The 17,336-nt window shown below is 41.1% G+C and overlaps 1 protein-coding gene across 2 annotated transcripts in view; it reads right to left on the bottom strand.

Annotated features, from left to right (window-relative positions):
• The window catches only part of TP53I11 (tumor protein p53 inducible protein 11), a 53,100-nt gene that overhangs the window by 9,768 nt on the left and 25,996 nt on the right, over positions 1 to 17,336 (bottom strand). For both annotated transcript variants that reach the window (XM_053387497.1, XM_053387509.1), the window contains exon 2: positions 5,512 to 5,675. In XM_053387497.1, the coding sequence (XP_053243472.1) occupies positions 5,512 to 5,640 (129 nt within the window). In that variant the 5' untranslated portion in view covers positions 5,641 to 5,675. The remainder of the gene's footprint in view (positions 1 to 5,511; positions 5,676 to 17,336) is intronic.

Below are 17,336 nucleotides of genomic sequence, written 5' to 3'. Positions count from 1 at the left end.
AGATTGGAAGCCTGTGGCTCCCCAGATATTATTAGACTACAACCACCATTGTTCCTGACCATTAGCCATGCTGGCTCTGAACACATGGGGGGCAGTTTCTATAGTCGGTTATATACTGTGAGTGACTCAAACCACACATCTGCAACCTCTGCAGACTCCAGAAATGTGCACAGCATTGGTAACACAGCACAGACTACAAGCTCTCCTTAGCATCTGAACTGTCACTAAGCAATAGCGTAGGCAAAGCCACTACAGTGGTACCTCGGGTTACATACGCTTCAGGTTACAGACTCCGCTAACCCAGAAATATTACCTCGGGTTAAGAACTTGGCTTCAGGATGAGAACAGAAATCATGCTCCGACAGCCTGGCAGCAGCGGGAGGCCCCATTAACTAAAGTGGTGCTTCAGGTTAAGAACAGTTTCAGGTAAAGAACGGACCTCCAGAACGAATTAAGTACGTAACCAGAGGTACCACTGTATAAAGTAAAGGTACAGACCATTTCAGCTCTAGAAAGTCTAGGTTTGAGCAGGGAACAAACATCCATACCTTCTGTTTGAAGCAGATGAAGCTGCCTTCCAATCAGGCCATCAGTCAATTTAGCTGCTTGACTTCACAACACTGATGGTTAGGGGTGATGGCGTTTTTAATCTAAAACATCCAATTGGTGAAGGCTGGTCTATGCTAACTGGCAGTGGTCCTCCAGGAATCTTTCCCAGCCCTACCTGGAGATGATGTTTGCATGTAATACATGTGTTCGGCCACTGCATGTTGGGGCAGGCTTGGGTTGTGCAAGTTAAGGATCTGAGAGCCAGAACATAAAAGGCATCTGGTTGGCCACTGTGTTAAGAGAATGCTGGAATAGATAGACCTTTGGCCTGAGGCAGCAGGGTTCCGCTTTGTCCTTCAGATGAACCATATTAAAAAGGGCAGAAAGCTGTAGACAACCAAAGAAAGTGAGGAAAATTGGATTCTTTACTAATACAGTACACAGCTTTGGTTCCAAATGAGACACAGACAGACAGACAGACAGACAGACAGAGGCTAACAAATAAAATTTTGAATCCAGCAGTAGAGAGAAACTGAAACTGGAAAGGTGAGGTTCAGCACCTTCTCAAGAGTCCCATTCAGTCTTTACTAGATGCAAAGTAAAGAACAAAAGCCTTTCTTTGATTTTTTGTTTTGGTAAGTAAAAGGAACTGAACAGTGAAGTTAAAGGTGATGTACTTTTTACCCTGTTGTAGAGATGCTCCATCCTGCAAAGTGAAGGGTTAGAAGGATGATGGGAATTGTAGTCCAGCAACATCTAGGAAGGCCAAAAGTCAGCCACCCCAATACTAAAGAATGGATCACAGCAGCAAAGTCTCTAGATACTCAACAAGAAGTACAAGTCACAGGAAAGAAAGGGGCCGTTTCAGAAGGAAATGAGTACAAAGGCAATTTAAACAGGTTTTGGTTGCTTCCTGCCCATCTCCACCTTCTCATTGCCAGCTGGGGAGAAAAATACAGTTTGCACATGCCATTCTTTGTTATTTCCTGCATTCGGTAAGTGACACAAAGGGAAATATGAAAACTGGCAAGTTGTGTGCACAGCAGAGAGAGAAAACTTAGCATCGCTTCCTCTGGTTCATCTCCTGAGACTTCAAGGAGGGGCCAAGACGACACCGCTGATTTGTGGTGGTGAGGTAGGCTAAGAGAAGGATTAGTACTTCTAAAGTGTAATGAGGAAAACGTGGGTTTTCTCCAGGCCTGGTCTTTGACATGGTGCTGAGTTTCCTCTTCAAGCTGAGGCATGCGAATACTTCTGATGAGATGGAGTCAGACCATGTTGACTGTCAATTTCAATAAGTCTTACAACTCTCATGTTTGTGAGGAGGAGACTTGTAGTCTGGAGACACATTTAGTTTAGTGCATGACTGTGTAGCAAGGTTGACTCAGGTAGACTTCCCCAGAACTATAGCAAGTTCAAAACGGCCATGTCTAGAGTTTTGCCAAATTTAATACAGCTCTAACTCCAGGCTCTAGGGAAGTAAAACAACCCCTTTTGCCTAAAGCTACTTTTAGAGCTGCAAGTTCTGAGTGTTAATAGTTAGGGTCCTAGTTTTCTTTTAAAGCTCATAGTCCTCAGAGATGTTTTGAAAGAATGATGCGGGGGGGAGAGAGAGAGAGAATGGCAAGAAAACATGAAAATCCAAAAAGTGCTAAATTATTTCTCCAGAAGCTGCCATGACTTCTACGTCCATTTATGAGGAATTTTACACACACACACACACACACACACACACACACACACACACACACTGCTTCCAGGACAACTTGTCTCCTCAAACATATTTATTAAGAGGCAGAACCAATTTTAGAATAGGTTACTGCGTTATCTACCATCTGTACGACTAAAAGGTAACAGCTTAAAAAGTCACAGAATAGCTGTCATTATAAATAAGTTGCTTAGCAACTGCTAGGATTCAGTGACAAAAAGGTCAATCCATTAATAAAAAAAAGCTGTGTGTAAAAAGCAGAGTGTGCACAGAGCAATGGGCATGAGTCACGTGGGCGCACAAGCCCTCAAATCCCCTGCCTTACCAAAGTCACCAGAGAGCTCTCCTGACATGGCAAAGTCGACTAAAAACTGCAGCAGAAGCAGAGAACTACATGCTGCTGTGAATAGAGAAGAGAGAGATCCCAGGCGGAACCATATGATGGAGATTCCATACACTTCTATCTCCGATCCTCTGGCACCACTGATACAAAGCATACTAAAACAGAGAGGAGCAAACGCCTTCCTACCGTTGTACAAAACCCCAGAGCTGAGTTTGCATTGTTATCCTTTCCCTTAAACAATTGGTATTTTTGAGTTTTCCCCTAAGAGTTATGGCTCTACTTATTTTTGTAAACAAGCAAAGTTAAAAAGAAGAAGAGACCTAGCAAGAGTGCCTCAGAACTTTCCCTTTGGGGTCCTGTTAAAGCACATTCGTTCAATGATTAATCAACACCAGCAACTTCTTGCTGAGTTCTAGGCTGTTATGGTTTCCTTCTATTTTTCCCCTCATTTGTTTCTTTTACAACTTTCTTTCAAGGTCCTAACAGCCTTAGGATAAGCGCTTAAAAGAGAAATAAAATTCTAGTACAAACTCTCTGCACTAGAAGTCATTAGCAAACAGGACACCCACACTCCCTTCAATTTGGAAGACGTAATACCTGCATTTTTTCTGCACATACCTTTCCAGTTTTGTTTCTTCTCTAGCCTGCTTAAATTACCAAGAAGTTACACCTGCTACTTCAGGTGATGTGTTTGGATCCTATTCGTAACCTAAGAGTAGTCAACGTGCTAGATCTTTCTAGGCTACAACTTCCAACCACCCACCAGATGGCTGACCAAAGAGATGTGCGCCTGGAGGAATTTAGCCTTGCCCAAGGATTGATTGTGTGTGTGTGTGTCCTGGATAAAGAGAAAGAATTCAAACCAGCGATATAAGCCTAGAAGAGTTTGAAGAAGAAGAGTTTGGATTTGATATCCCGCCTTTCACTCCCTTTAAGGAGTCTCAAAGCGGCTAACAATCTCCTTTCCCTTCCTCCCCCACAACAAACACTCTGTGAGGTGAGTGGGGCTGAGAGACTTCAAAGAAGTGTGACTGGCCCAAGGTCACCTAGCAGCTGCATGTGGAGGAGCGGAGACGCGAACCCGGTTCACCAGATTACGAGACTACTGTTCTTAACCACTACACCACACTGGCTCTCCTACACCAGGGGTAGGCAACCTAAGGCCCGGGGGCCAGATGTGGCCCAATCGCCTTCTCATTCTGGCCCGCGGATGGTCTGGGAATCAGCAGGTTTTTACATTAGTAGAATGTGTGCTTTTGTTTAAAATGCATCTCTGGGTTATTTGTGGGGCATAGGAATTCGTTCATTTTTTTTCTTAAAAATATAGTCTGGCCCACCACATGGTCTGAGGGATGGTGGACCGGCCCACAGTTGAAAAAGGTTGCTGACCCCTGGCCTACACCATAAAAAGGAAGGGAAGGAAGCAAACCAGCACTAACTTCTTGTTAATTTCACCACAGTCATCAAGTGGAAATCCCACCCCCTCCAGCTGCCTTTGGTTTGTGCAATGTTTCAGGAGGTTTCAGTTAGATATTTGCCTTTAAGTGCAAACTGAACCGAATTTCTCCTGCATCCCTAGTTCTAGCAGGGGATAGATTTAAAAACACCACCCCCATTATTCCTGGGTCATCAGAAAATGAGAGCCCCTACCGGCTATCACTACCTGTGACATATTCTGAAGTTGTTTTTGCATTCCTAAATATTGTGCCCAGGAGCAGAAACTGCAGCCAAATCTACACTATACATCTTTAGATTGGTTTTATAAAAAATTTAAGTTATCACAGATTCCCTGCAAAGAATTGTAATTTGTTGAGGCTGCTGAGAGCCCTCAGCTCAAGATCTCCAGCCTCCCACACAGAACTGCAGCACCTAGGGAAAAGTTAAAGAATATTACACCAGTTCAAGTCTGTATTGCAGTTATGGCTTGCGCACAAAGTGGTAAAGAACAAAAAAACCCGTCTCTCAACACACAAAAGAGCTCCGATAGCTAGAGAGGATATATTAAGCTCCTAACTTGAGTCCGTGACGAATTACACACTTTTTGTAGAACGGCTTTTGGACAGCCTGCATTTTGAAGCACAGCTTTGATCTGGGATATATGGAAAATGCCCAGAGAGAAAGATTGGTTTTGCAGATGCAGGAAAAAGAAGACGTGATGATGTATGGCTGCAGCACTGAAAGAAAAGAACATAAGAAGATCCCTGATGGAACTGGCCAAAGGTCCACCTAAACCCTGCATTCTTTTCTTACAGTGACCAACCACATACTTGTAGAATGAGGACTGTGTATGCAGAAGGTATGTAGGAATCAAACTTCTCTGTTCATGGGGGGAATAGAAACACTTTACAGAGAATATTCCTACATCTACAAAGACACGTCTCTAATGAGGTGAGAACTGCAGCTTTAACTAGCCACCCCCATAGGCCTTGTAATTCAACCCACGGCTGTGAATCTATCATCTCCTGCACTAGATTTTGCAATTAATTGAGATACACAAGAGCTCTGTTTGTTGGGTACAACACACAACTGTTGTACAATTGATTAGAAAGCAGGTTGAACAAGATAATAATTGTAGGGCAAACTGAACAAAAGTCTGGAATATCAAATTCCTTCATCTCTCCTCTGCCTGGCTTCCTATATAGCCTTATCACTGCTGATACTCCTGAGGAGCTGCAATTATTTCTTAGCTTAAACAAAAGGTCTTCCCCCTTTGCTACTAACTTTAGCATGGAGCAATAACCTGCCTTAGGGCTGAGACGGATCCTAAAGACCTCCAACTTAATTGTGGGTGATAGATTGTTAAAGGTCTTCCCATTGCTGGGCAGTAGCCAGCATTGCAGCCCTTTGCTGAATGCCAACCTCCCCAACCTTCAGATAACCAGAGCGGTGTGAAAACTGAAATGTTTGTTACCTTTGACCTATGAACTTCTCCATCATCATCCTCCCCTCCAACCCCTAGGATCTTGCGTGTCTTCAGGCGGCTCACAAGGTCTGTCTGGCTGTGCTTCTTCATCAGAGGGGGAGGTTGCTTGGTTGCCATGGTGACTCACAGGTAGTCGCTGGCTTGGGCAAAAGCTGAAATGAGAAAGACTAGAGGTTAGAGAAAAGCAGGGTCAAATCCAGCCACAAATTCAAGGAGGAGGTGCATTTAGTTTTAATGCAAAAACGATTTGACACAATGATGTATTGCATCCCAAACCAACTGTGTTCTTCGGCCATGGAAGAATTGGCATTCATTCAGTCCTATGCTTACAAAATTTAGAGATCCTCCTCAATTTATCTTGTGTATGTCAAGGATGAACCTGTGGGTTTAGATGCTTAGCCAGTTGGATAGGTGCATCCTTATTTACAAAACACACAGTAACTAAACGCTTGTTCCACTGCTAACGTCACCTTCTTCCAAGGAGCTCACAACATCACATGGGGCACTACCCCAAGTTTACCCTGTAAACACTCTTGTAAGTCAGAGAGAGGTTGGGGGGCCAAGGTCAACCAGTGTGATTCATGATAAAGTAGGAACTGAAACCAAGGTTCCCCCCACCCCAGTCCTTGCCTACCTCTCTGACTAGTTCACCACACTGATCACCCTGCTGAAAACACTGGGCAGCAGAGCAGAAGCAGCCCTGAAACCTACCCAGTTCCTCTCCTTGTGGGTTGATATTTTTGAGAGTTTGCAATTTCTTCCAGTTCCGAAGCCAAACACGGCTGGAATGGAAATTCACTGAAGGCAGCTGCAGAATAAACTTTCTTCTCACAGCATCTCCCAGATAAACTTCTGCTCTATGTGCTTTTATCTCATTAATTATAGCGGGTGGGAGAGCTTTGTTATCAGCCATGAGTCTGCCTTTGCTTCAGCTGGCAGAAAAGTGGGGAGGCTTGTGAATTCAAGGGGGGGGGCGGTTATACTAGGATAGCCATTTCTGGTTCTATTAAAAAGGCAAGAATGTGATTTCATTTAGTCATGCTAGTGTGTGCTCATATGGCCAAGGCAGAGAAAGAGATAGCACAAGTTAGGAGGAGGAGTTGCGGTGATGGTGGTAGCAGCAGTCCATTTGCAAGGCACCTACAAGATACAGTGGTGGTGCAAGAAGAAGAAAAATAGGGAAGAACACAACACACTTTAGGGAAGGGGAAACTTTGCCCTATATGCTAGATTCCTGGAAGAGAAATAACAACATATGTTTCATGTTAGTGCTCTTGTCCAAAAATCTTATTTTCTCAGAATATGTCCTATTGGTTTTTATGGAGTTGGCCTTCAAGTAAACATGCTCAACATGCAATGCTTCTTCTGAAATGTCACATTTTTGATTCAGTTATAATCTGTATGCTGAAAGTGCTTCTCTTCCTTGTAACCCCAGGGGTCCACACAATGTGGTCAGGCACAGCTACTTGAGGATGCAGGAGCATGCAGGAGTTCTTACCGCCTATGGCAAGAGGGCACTAAAAGCCACATCAAACCAGCCAGGCTCATTTCAGACATTTTGTTTTCCTCCCGTGGTTCTCACGCACAGTCTCAAACATTAAGAAACCCTTCCTGGGCAGGCAGGGAGGGAAGCTTTCAGTGCTGGGATCAAGTTAGAAGTGGACTTCGCTGCTCTGGAACATCTACAAATGTGTGCCTCTCTAGCAAAATAAACCAGCTGTTCTAAGTTAAATCACATGTTCAGTTCCTGCACACCTTAAAAGAAGAACATCCCATCCACTTCCTATTAAAATAGTTCTAGAGCAGGGAAGGGGAAGCCCTCCAGATGTTGTGGGACTATAGCTCCCATCATCCCTTACCTCTATCCATGCTGCCCAGGACTGATGGGAGCGGGAGCCCAAAAACATCAAGAGCCACAAAGTCCCCAGCCCTGCTCTAGAGTTCATTGCCTTCTGGTTTTTTCTTTTAAATTGTACTGTCAAGCGTTGTTGTTGTTGTTTAATACGTGTTGCTGGTTTCTTTTTGCAGTGTTTAACACAAGGCTGACTCCCCTTGGGCATTTTGAAATTTGATGTAGTGCAGTAAACTGGGGCAACAAGAGATTTAGCCAATGGGATGGAAAGAAGATCAATCGGCCCAATACATATACAGTTCCCTTTTCTAAAAATAGCTCACGCGATCTCAAAACACGCTTGACATACTAAATAACAGCAGAAGTGCTGGTATTTGGTCTACACAAATTGTATTCTAGATAGCTATTTTATCGATTTTTGTTAAGTGAAAAGAGAGAGCGGAAGTAAGTGCATAAGTATAATGAACCTGATCCAAGTATCAAAGCAAAGCCAAAATTCTAACATGCTCTAAAGCAGGGATAGAGAACCGGTAGGCCTCCAGACGTTGGGGCATTGATTCCCATCAATCCAACCCAGCACGGCCATTGTTTTAGTTAAATACGTTGTTTAAATTGTTATTAAGGAAATTATTATTTTTATCCTTCCAATAAAGTACAGCAGAAAACTGTAAAAACTACTCTGAAAATTTATTATTCCAAAAATGAAACCTTCATCTGGTTGTAAATATTATGATTATACCAGCAAGAATGAGACTTCCTGCAAAAAAAAGATTTAAATCAAGCCTTACTGACTAGTGATTTAAATTGGTTTGGTTTAAATCAAATCCACCCTGATCCTATACCTAACTAAGGGCCTTGCTTGCTTTTTCATCTCCGTAGGAGAGACACACCAATACGTCTCCCCCACCAAGGGAAGAGGAGCAGGAGGAAGGAAGTAGGAAGTGAGATCAGCAACTCTCAGAGCATCAGTCCAGCACCTGATGTAAGGTCAGCACAGATTAAGTCAGAAAGTAGTGTCTAAGAAAGTTGGATGTTCGTCTCCCTGTGCTCTCTGACCCATGCAGACACGTCAGCCTACAATGCAAGCCGAGATGCATACCAACATTTCCAGAACAACCTTCCTCTAACATACCTAGAAGTATCAAAGAATTGACTCATTTCCTGCTGTGAAAAGCAAAAACTTTTATAAAACAGAACAATACAAACTATGAGCAAAAAGCTGTTGGGCTTGTTTCACACCAACATATACAAAAGGCAAAGTTGAAAGTCTAAATTTTTAAACTTTCAGCTCAGAATTATTATTGTCTTTATTTATATGCTGCCTTTTTTTCTTAACTGGGGTTCAAGGTGGCTCACAGATCAAACAGAAAAAAAGTTAAGACATAGAAAAGATAGTAATTAAGAAGCAATTTAGCACTAACAGAATTAAAACAATATTTAAAGGATCTATTAAAAATACAGACAACAGCAGCAACAAACATCACACCATTTGCCCTTTCCAGTCGGTTCCTAAAGGCCTGGTGGAATAAAGAGCTCTCCACCTGTTGGTAGAAGGACAACAAGAAGTGTGGGATGGAAGGAAGGAAGGAAAGTTTTGGAGGGATTGATTAAAGGAGTTGTTGAATGTTAAAGGAAGCACGGGTGTCTCAAGCAGCAGAGTTATAACCAGTGCTTTCTTTCTTTAAAAAAATGTTTAGGGGTACTCTCATTTTGACTCAAGAAAATCACCATTTTATAGTTCAAATTGGGAAAAATAAATACAGTAAATGGACAAAAGTACAAATATTCACAAAATGTTTAGGGGTATGCGTACCCCCAGAAAAAAGCACTAGACATAACTACTTCACCATCTTTCCCCCATCAAAGCATGAGACACATAATAAGAGCCATATAGGATCAGACCGAAGGTTATCTAGTTCAACATCCTGCTATCAAAGTGGCCATCCAGGTGAAGCCTGCATGAAGCACAAGAGACCAATAGCATTCCCCCCAAATACAACCAAGTTAGCAAACTCCTTGATTTAGCACACACACACAAACCTGTACCACAATTGAGTTCTAGTTGGCAACCCAACAAAACAGCACCAGCAAATATTGTCATCATACTTATACGAGGTCCAGGTGTTGCTTGCACTGCAGAGGCATGCTAAACAAAGCTCAGTCTAGCAACTACCTTGGTTGTTGAGTACTAGTGTAGAAAAGCCTCTGGAGGCCATAAGCAGATATTCTGAGTCTTGCTTTAACATCCATTTATGAACCAAACACACCCTGAGAAAAACTCTGGGAAGGTCTGCTTCACAACTTCAACTGTTGCTCCAGAAGAGTGATGATTCCATATCCTGGATCGTTACACTTTCGAGTTTCAAGATTTATATTCAACAAGTTCAAATTGCTTGGAGTGCGGCATGAGACGTTTGTGTATGGGACTACTGACTCAATCACTAGCACAGATTAATGAGCATTAAATTTATGTTCAAGGTGCCCAACTCTTGATCTCTAAACAAGGAATGCTGAATGATATATTTTCCTCACATGCCAATACTTTTTTCCATTTGAATGCATCATTGATTAGACTAGATGAAGGCATTTTGTTAGACTGTCCAGAGTGTGTACCCAGAATGTGTATCCAAAAGGTTGTGCTTTTTGTTTGTTTGTTTGTTTCACCTTACTCCCACTGAAATACGCATTTTGCTGCAGGACCCGATTCTGCCATTCCTCTTGAATACGCCAGATTGTAGGGAATTTTTCTTCTTCTTTTTTTTAATTTTTATTAGTTTCAATTCCTTATACCACATCAGACATTAAAACAACAAAAGAGACATACAAGACACACACACACAAAATAAAAAAAATAAAAAATATATACAAAAATAGTAAAAAAGAAAAAAGAAACATTACATAACATGAGACACCAACAGATTAATTTACAGTAACTAAATAACTAAATCACACAACAGTAATTGACTTCCCTTCAGCTTGGCTTCGGAATGTGTTATAAAGATTTTTTCTATCGGCAGTTTCATTTCCTTAAAGCTCTTTACGTCACAAGCGTTATATTGAGCCTACTGTGATTTTTAGATTTTTTACCTCTGTTTCAATGTATGCCATAAATTTGTTCCATTCATTATTGAACTTTATATCTGTTTGGTTTCTTATTTTCTGTGTCATTTTTGCCAATTCTATATAATCAAATAATTTGGATTGCCACTCGTTTATAGTTGGGATCTTTTATGCCTTCCAATTTTGCGCTATTAGGATTCTAGCAGCCACTGTTGCATATAGGAAAAGTGTTTGATCTTCCTTTTTGATTTCTTCTCCAATTATCCCCAGAAGGAAGGCCTCGGGTTTTTTTGTGAAGATATATTTGAAGATTTTTTTTAGTTCATTGTAAATAGATTCCCAAAACTTTCTGATTACTTCACACGACCACCACATATGATAAAAATCGCCCTCCTTGATCCTACATTTCCAGCATGATTTATCTCCGGTTTTGTACATTTTTTCCAATTTTACAGGTGTGATGTACCACCCGTACATCATTTTATACATATTCTCTCTGAGTGTTGTACATGCCGAGAATCTCATACCTTTATTCCATAGTGTCTTCCATTTATCAAACTCTATGTTGTATCCAACGTCCATTGCCCATCTCACCATTACCTCCTTTATTTCTTCATCTTTGGTGTCCCATTCAAGCAACTGGCTGTACATTTTCGATAGGAGTTTTGATTTGCTTTCTAATATTTCTATCTGGAATCTAGATTTTTTCTCATTCATCCCATTCTTTTTATCTTCAGTCCATATAGCATTAATTTGGTGAAATTGGATCCAACCTGTCAATTTGTTCTTTATCTCTTCATATGGCCTAATCCTCCATCCATTTTCTGTTTTTACTAGCAAATCTTCATAGGTCCATCTTTCTCCTTCAATGTTTGTTTTTTTTATTGTTAAAATATCGATTGGTGATAACCACCAAGGGGTATTTTTTCCAATAATTTTTTGTTTCTCTCCCACACTTCTAACAGTGGCCCTCTAATAATGTGATTAGAAAATCCTTTGTGGACCTTTCCCTTATTACGCCATAGATAAGCGTGCCAACCAAATCTTATATTGAATCCTTCTAAATCTAACAGATCTGTATTTTTGATGACAATCCAATCCTTAACCCAACAAAGGCACGAGGCTTCATAATACAGCTTCAAATTTGGAACCGCAAATCCTCCCCTATCTCTTTGATCTGTGAGTAATTTGAATCTAATTCTTGGCCTTTTCCCTTGCCAAATAAATTTAGAGAGTACTTTCTGCCAATCTTTAAATACTGAGGTTCCCCTAATTATCGGTATATTTTGGAATAAGAACAGCAATTTCGGTAATAAACTCATCTTAATTGCCGCCATTCTTCCCAACCAAGAGAGTTTTATTCTGTTCCAAGTATCCAAGTCCTTCCTTATTTCTTTCCATGTGGTTGTGTAGTTATCTTCCATTAAATTTATATTCTTCATCGTTAGCCAAATTCCAAGGTATTTTACTTTTTTAGTTACTTTAATTCCAGTCTGTAATTCGAGATGGTTTTTAACCTCTTCTTTCATATTTTTAATCATCATTTTAGTTTTTGTTCTATTTAATTTAAAGCCGGATAGCTTTCCGAATTCTTCTAGCAAACCTAACACTTTACTGACACTTTCTTTTGGGTCCTCCAACGACAACATAAGGTCATCGGCATATGCTTTCAGTTTATATTCTTTCACTCCAATTCTTATTCTGCGTATTTCTGAAGTTTTCCTTATCTTATTTGTAATTATTTCTAACATCATAATAAACAAAAGAGGTGACAGAGAGCACCTCTGTCTTGTACCCTTCGAAATTTCAAAGGATTCTGTTAAGTTATTATTGATAATTAATTTAGCACTTTGTTGTGAGTAAATTGCTTTTATTCCTTCCAGGAATGTGCCCTCTATCCCTGTCATTTCCAAACATTTTATTAGAAAACGCCAGGATACATTGTCAAAAGCCTTTTCGGTGTCAATGAACATTAATACCGCGGGAATTTCATTTTTGCATTCTAGGTATTCAATAATGTTTATTATATGTTTTATGTTGTCTTTTATTTGCCTATTAGGTAAAAAACCAGCCTGATCATTATGGATAAGATTGACTAAGCACTTTTTAAGTCGACTCGCCATTACGTCTGCAAAGATCTTATATTGTAGGGAATTTTTCTAAAGTCGCTGGAGCAGAACAGCTGAGAGCTGTCAGGCCCCATCAACGCAGGCATTTGGTAAAGCCGTGAAGCCTCATTTGTTTTCATGGCTTGCTGTTAGAATGATTTTGCCTGAAGCTGGTCTTACTTGGATAATTTTTGTACCTGGGTGGTGTGTACTTCTGGTTTTTTATTAATTTCATTGGAGATTGTAACAGTAATTGCATTGTGTTACACAATGTGAGCCACCTTGGGAGGATTTCTTACCTTTAAGAGGATTTCTTGCCCTTCAGAGGTGGCCCAAAAAATCTATTTTAAATACAGTGGTACCTTGGGTTAAGTACTTAATTCATTCCGGAGGTCTGTTCTTAACCTGAAACTGTTCTTAACCTGAAGCACCACTTTAGCTAATAGGGCCTCCCGCTGCTGCCGAGCCGCCGGAGCATGATTTTTGTTCTCATCCTGAAGCAAAGTTTTTAACCCGAGGTAATATTTCTGGGTTAGCGGAGTCTGTAACCTGAACCGTATGTAAGCTGAAGCATATGTAACCCGAGGTACCACTGTAAAGGGAACTTATGAGAAGTAGCCAAAACAGCAAATGCCCCAAAATAGTCAAATAGCACATTGCTTAGGCACTGCTGCTTCCCATGCTGACCATGTCAGTGAAACTCACAGAGACACTGACCCTTCACCAAACCTTGGGAAGCTGGGCTAAGCAGGAATGGGGAGGAGACAGAGTGCATTGTACTGTATAGCCCAACTGCACAGAGACATGAGAAGGCAAGGCATGGCTGTGGCTTCCTTGCCATTGTTAAGAATCCAGCTTTAGTTGTGTGGTCAGCAAACTCTGATTGGGAATCACAGGCTTCTTCATTTGTAATCTAACTCTCTCCCGGATAATTCCCGCCCCCCCCCCGATAATTTACTCTGTTAATATTTCATTTTATTTAGATAGCGGGTCCCCCCCATATTAATCGTTACCAGCCATTCACAGAGTTTCAATTCCTTCTCTTTGTTTTATGCAAAGGCAAGCACGGGGTCAAAACAAAGATATGCAGCCCCCCACAATCTTGTGGAAGATCCAGACTCCATGGAAATTAAAGGTTGGAGGAATAAAGTACCATGTGGTGGCTGCTCTGGATAAACATGTTATTTCCACAAACATGCCCTTCAGGCAAACTTTGAACCATCTAGCAAAATCATATGCCCTCTGAGCAAGTCTGAAGAAACCCGTGACATTCACGAAGTCTCACACATCTCTACTCGACACGGAAAGAAGAAGCCTACTAATGTATTTAGGTGGAGCAAAGCATTTTTTTGTCTTCCCACCCCCCACCCCACCCCCCAACACTTTCATGGGACATTTGCAATCATCCTAGGATGAAATATCATGCCAACTGCCCTATGAGACCCAAATCTCAATATTAGCTCCGTATACACCAAAGATTCTGACTCATGATTGAACCATAAGATACATAAAACAGATTTCTTGAGAGTCCCAACAGGAAAACGTCAATAACAGCTGCAGAGAATAGCTGGATAATTCGCTTAGCCAAATATAGAGAAATTTAACGTGGTGTCATCTTCTTGTTACAGAAGCGTTAGGAACAGACTATATTAAGTTGCCACAGAATTAAAAGCAACCCTATTAGAATCATACTTGTGTAAAACTGCCTTGGTCTGGCGAAATGGCAGGATATAAATAATATCATCACCATCATCATCATCATCATCATCGGTGGTCAGGAGACCCATAGCCACTTCCTGTTCCCGAGTTGTATTTCTGACAATCCAGGACCCTGGGAAATCATCATGAATGTTCCTCTTCAATCCCCATTACAGCAGGTCTGACCAAGCCTAGCCCTGCAGTCAAGACCTTGCCAGACCTTGTTAAAACAAGGTTTTGAGACAAGCCGACCCAGGCATGTAAAATGTTGATGCATGTTTTGGTTTATTGCTGATTTTTAAAAAATGTTTTATATCATTGTTTTCAAGTGTTTTTGCTGCTTATTTTATTCTCTTTGTAACCCGTTTTGAGGGTTGTGTGGTGGTTGTTTTTTTGAACAATCAAGCAGTGTATACATTTTATAAAATACAGTAAAAAGAAAAAATACAGAGAGAGAGACACCTCAGCCCCTCAGTCTACCCTTCCAGCTTAAAAAACTAATCACTTTGGAGCCCCCAAGATTAGCTTCCAAACAGAAATACAGCCAATTGGGAGTCCACAAATCTTGGCTGGTCTGAGCACCCCTCCACTTGTTGTGGGATTTTGACTCTCATTTAAATCCTCTGGCACACAGAGATCACATGTGTGAATGTAGGGATTGGTTTCACCCTTGGCTGAAAGAGATTCAAATATTGCAAGAATCTATCGCATAAAATAAAAGACTGACAAACTCAGACAAGAACCCAGCTACAGTGGTACCTTGGGTTACATACGCTTCAGGTTACATACGCTTCAGGTTACAGACTCCGCTAACCCAGAAATATTACCTCGGGTTAAGAACTTTGCTTCAGGATGAGAACAGAAATTGTGCAGCGGTGGCGCAGCGGCAGCAGCAGGAGGCCCCATTAGCTAAAGTGGTGCTTCAGGCTAAGAACAGTTTCAGGTTAAGAACAGACCTTCGGAACGAATTAAGTACTTAACCCGAGCTACCACTGTATTCCTTTACTTTGGGCCAAACTCTGGAGACTCCAAAACTTTGATATCTTCCCCACTTCCGAGTGAGTCCAAGCAGGGCATTTGGTGAGACAGCCCCTTCCCCCTCCCGCTCCTAAGCTCTCCCACCCAGTGAAAGTTCTCCATGGACTATGAGAAATGCAGAGGAGAGGTTTTCTTTTGCTGCTCCTCAAAGGCTGTTGTCAGGAAGAGGTCCAGTGTCCACAGCTTGAAATCTTCAGCCTGCAGCTATCAAAAGAGACGGTTTCTGCTTACTGAATTCCACCCGGCCTCTCCTGCAAAGCAGGGATGGGGTGGGGTGCTTTTATTTCTGGCCTGAGAGATGCAGCCGCTTGCTATGAATTTTTCAAGTTAAGCAAACAAACCATAAACTGCCCGCCTAGGCCCTTTAGGGCAATGTTAAGCTTTAGGATTCACATTTTGCTTTCAGTCTGAATGCAACATTATTATTTAATTTCTTCAAAAGGCACATTAAAACACAGTTTCAATATTTCATATACCCCAATTAAACTGTTCAAATGTTTTGGCAAAACTATTAACTAAGACGCCAATTTTGAAATGTATTTCCATTTTTGTTTCAGAAAACAAATCTGTACTGCAGTCCTTCGATTCTGCTATTTCAAATACAAAGAGTTTCCAAGGCTATTCTATTTACCAAAGCTTCTATTGATCAGTGTTCATTTTCATTATGCACTGGTGTTTTATGTTAGTACAGTGGTACCTCAGGTTAAGTACTTAATTTGTTCCAGAGGTCCGTTCTTAACCTGAAACTGTTCTTAACCTGAAGCACCACTTTAGCTAATGTGGCCTCCTGCTGCTGCCGAAGCACAATTTCTGTTCTCATCCTGAAGAAAAGTTCTTAACCCGAGATACTATTTCTGGGTTAGCAGAGTCTGTAACCTGAAGCGTATGTAACCCGAGGTACCACTGTACTATTAGTTTTAGGATGCTTTCACCTTTGTGATTTTTACTGTTTGTTGAAATCTGCCTTGGAGTCTTTAGACTAGAAAAGATAAATAAAATAGACAAGGCAAAAGCTACTAGTTCCATCTTTCTCTAGTTTTGGGTTTTATTTTTGTGGTGGGGGGTGGCAGAGAAGAAGGGACAAGAGGATTCTGAACTCATGACTCCACTTCCCTTCATCATTTGTTCTGCTGAAAACCATTGCTAATTCAAAAATGATTTGCTACAATGCTGCCATGAGACTTCTACAATGGATATAAGAGAAATAAAAAGAAATTAAGAGCCATGAAAATACAAATACTTAAAAGGCAAAGCTTTTTATTTTGCAGTGACTATTTACCTGCAAAAAGCTACAGAGTTCAGCATCGACACAGCCATTCTCTCAAGGTACTGTGAATTCAGCAGCTTTACAGTCACACAAGCACAGGGTAAAAAAAGGTTTGTGCATTCCAAACTATGCAGTGGTTATACCAGAACATCTACTTAAAATGTTCCAAATCATTGATTGGCTTCTTATCTGGACCCTTCGTGCTTTGCAAACATGAAGGTTCCAGGTAAGATGCCTGTTACTTCCAGTTTTGTTCAGCTGCTGCTTTAGTTGTTTTTTAAAAAGAGTAGGTTAGCGAGTGGTAGATTTCTGCTGGAGAACTGCACCCAGTCAATACAGAAAATAATGGTCTGATCAAGTATAGGCAGCTTCCTATATTCCCTATAAGATTTCCTGCCCCACCCCTGGTTCGTCCACCAAGAAAAACAACCTGTGTGTAGGTCAGTCAGTCTGTGTTTATATAAAACCTAAATATATTCATCAATAGCTGAGTATATAGAACACCCTTCCCATTGAACTTCACCCGATGACAGCATTCTCGGTTGGTGCCAGAAGACAGAGAATCTTTCTTTTCCTCCAGCCTATTTGAATATTTCAACTGTACAGTAATATGACGGCTGATGGGATTGAATTGTAAATTTTATTATGTTTTTGATGGCTTGATATAATGGTAAATGCTTTGACCTATCCTATGGGTCTGTAGATATGGAATGTTTGTGTTGGAGCAGGGAAGGGCACCTTGTACTTTCAAAGTGTCTTGGAAGCATAAAAAACCTCAACTGGAGATATG

This window comes from Podarcis raffonei, chromosome 1 (assembly GCF_027172205.1).
Source record: "Podarcis raffonei isolate rPodRaf1 chromosome 1, rPodRaf1.pri, whole genome shotgun sequence".
In the NCBI taxonomy this organism is placed as follows: Eukaryota; Metazoa; Chordata; class Lepidosauria; order Squamata; family Lacertidae; genus Podarcis; species Podarcis raffonei.
The sequence above is the reverse complement of the archived record's forward strand: the minus strand, read 5'-3'. Positions and strand labels throughout refer to the sequence as shown.